This window comes from Porcisia hertigi, chromosome 31 (assembly GCF_017918235.1).
Source record: "Porcisia hertigi strain C119 chromosome 31, whole genome shotgun sequence".
Classification (NCBI taxonomy): Eukaryota; Euglenozoa; class Kinetoplastea; order Trypanosomatida; family Trypanosomatidae; genus Porcisia; species Porcisia hertigi.
The window spans coordinates 1,665,241-1,667,982 of NC_090590.1; the positions used below are offsets into that span (position 1 = coordinate 1,665,241).

At 54.4% G+C, this 2,742-nt stretch overlaps 1 protein-coding gene across 1 annotated transcript; it reads right to left on the reverse strand.

Annotated features, from left to right (window-relative positions):
- Positions 1-452: 452 nt before the first annotated feature.
- JKF63_03964 (uncharacterized protein) lies at positions 453-1,001 on the reverse strand (the record flags this gene model as incomplete). Its single annotated transcript, XM_067899960.1, has 1 exon — positions 453-1,001. One exon carries the CDS (start codon positions 999-1,001, stop codon positions 453-455), a length of 549 nt encoding a protein of 182 aa, XP_067755166.1.
- Between the last annotated feature and the right edge of the window lie 1,741 nt (positions 1,002-2,742).

Here is a 2,742-nt window from a genome sequence, read left to right on the forward strand (position 1 = left end):
GAAAACTTGAATGCGTCCCCGGGTGACGTCAAAGAATGGACTTCTGATCTCATTGACAAGAAGGGCTGCGCTCTTTTCGCCACAGACAGCACTGTAAAGGAGGGGAGGGGAGGGAAAAAGAGGGAGAGCACAGCTGACCCGCCACACAGAAGACAGTTGCCGTCGTGAGGTGCCGCTCTTCACAAGGAGAGTGCGCTGCCCGGCAAATATGAAATCCTCTGTACAGCAAAATCAGTTCATTCTCTCAAAAAGGCACAGAGAGACAGAGAGGAGTGACTCTTCCCTGAGGGGGTGATCCACGCAACAGGTCCACCACGGCACACGCACACACACAGACACACACACGAGACTCAGATCACCGCCTTCCGCCTCCACTGTCCATCATGTTCTGCACCGCCTCACGAAGCCAGCGCCACGTACGTAACACCACCCCAGGAAGGGGTGACACCTTTTCACTTTTTGGCAGAGCGTCGAGGGCTGGTCTGCCATCGCACATCCACCACACTCTTCGGCAAGTCAATTTCAAGTCCATTGAGTCCCTTCACCAGGGTGAGCTGGCAGCTAAGCCGTGAGGCATCCGATGCACCAGGTGCCCTATCGAGGCAGTCCTGCTCCGAGTCGGAGACAGCGAACAGCCGCTCCGCCGTACGAGCCCACTCTGCAGACTGAAGGATAACGTGACAGGTGGAGCACTTAGAGGTGCCGTTGCAGGCCCCTGGCACATCCACAGGCAGAGTGGAGTCGTCACGAATTGCCTCCATCAAGTTATCGCCCTCGTTGTACATGCGCTCGTACGTGACTCCGTCGCTGGTGCGGATGCGCACATGGACCTTTCCTGGTGTCGCCGACGGGAGGGAAGAGGACGAAGAGCAGGTGGACGCAGATGGGGCAGCGGTGGAGCTGAAAAAGGCCATGGACGGTCTAATTGGCGCCATCGCAGCACGAACACTTCCAGGCAGCCGTGAAGTCGCAAGAGACGCACGACAGATACGAACATACATCATGCTAGACGGCCAAGGAAAGAGAATAAGGGCTATTCCCACAGCCCACGAGATAGAATGGCCATTGAAATCGGGTGCCACAAGTGCCAGGGGAAGCACACACACACACACATGCACACACACGCAGGAAGATAGTCCAGAGTGGAACACAGGGGGGTAAAGTGGATGAAAGAGAGAAAGAGAGAGGGGGGGTCGATCAACAGTATCAGAACGACGGAGTCCTCTTCCCCTCAAAAGTTTATCAGCAATCTTCCCTGCTCCGCCGACAAGTGACGTAGCAAGGGACACCAGTACAATAAAAGGCAGATGCATAGATATATATATATATATCTATCTATATATATGTGCATTTTTTTTCGCTCACTCCTGGCTGCGGAGAATACGAGAGGGAGAGCGCAATACAAAGATAAAGCCCCAGCTGAGCACTTGACCTCAAAGGTGCAAGGCCTATGTCGATCGTCCGCTGGGCTTGGATGTGTGCAAATATGTTGACTCCCAATGGCTACTGTCGCTCGCTTGCATTTTGTTCAAGGTGAACTCAGGCCATTGGAAAATCTCTCCAAAGCCCTTACTCTTGCCGGCGAGAGGGCGATCACCGCCGCCCTCGGAACGGCCTCCAAATGGCTGCTCTAAATGACCTCCCCGTGGACCTTTGCGGATACGTGCACGACAAATAAGTAGACGCCGACTACCCCATCAATAACGAGGGGGAAGGGGGGAGGGGGGAGGAGGGGAAGGGAGGGAATGAACAAGCAAGGAAAAACAATGATTGCATCGAAACAGCAACAAAGAAAAGCTGAGATCGGAAGATCGCAGCAGAGGCAACAGCAGCAGCGGCAACAGCAGTACACCCCCCCCTCCTCTCCCGAAATGATCACACAGACAAAAAAATCGTGGGCAGGCCAACGGATAGTACATGTAAACAGAGAATTGTGTATGAACAAAAAAAACAAGAAAAAAAGATTCGCGAGCTGCATGCCATGTGCCCACACGAGAGGGTAGTAAGCCTTGTACACATTAAAAAAAAAAGACGGCACAGCCTCAGATACTAGACATGAAGAGGTTTAGCACATGATATATCGCGAGTGACGGGAACCAGCAAGCATCACTTTCTTCTCCCCTTCCCCCGCACGGCCCTCCAACGCTCCTTCGCCACCCCCTTGGAACAGAGGGGTGGAGGGAGGGGAGAAGCATGGGTATCACCCGGGAGATGACCGTTCCTCCGTTGAATGCAACAGCTCTGCCTTCGAGTACGTCATCCCCCTTTTCACCGCCCGCCTTAGCCTGCCAGAGGGGCTCATCATATCGTCCAGGGCTGACCACGGAGACGGTTTGTGGCGATGCCCCCCCAAGTCATCTCAACACAGCTCCCATCCTCCCACCGAGTTCTACGCACCCCTCAACTTTCGGGTCGCCTACTACAGCCGCTCCCGTTAGGGAAGTCGTCGCCATGTGGAGTGTCTTTCCCAGTGACGCCTATTTTTGGTTTTTTCAGATGAGTCAGCAGCGAGGACGGGGCGAGAGGCATTGGAGCCACGCTCACACTACGCGTATGGAAATGGATGGATACAAATGTGCCAACCACTAAAGGTCACGCCAGATGGCGCTGCGCACAGGTCCGGAGTGGAGAACCCCCCCCCTCCCCCCATACCCGATGTTCCTTTCCATATCCACCCCATCGTAGATGCATCAACCTGTCACAGGCAAAAGGGGTTCGACATCGGCACGTAGATGAGAGAGT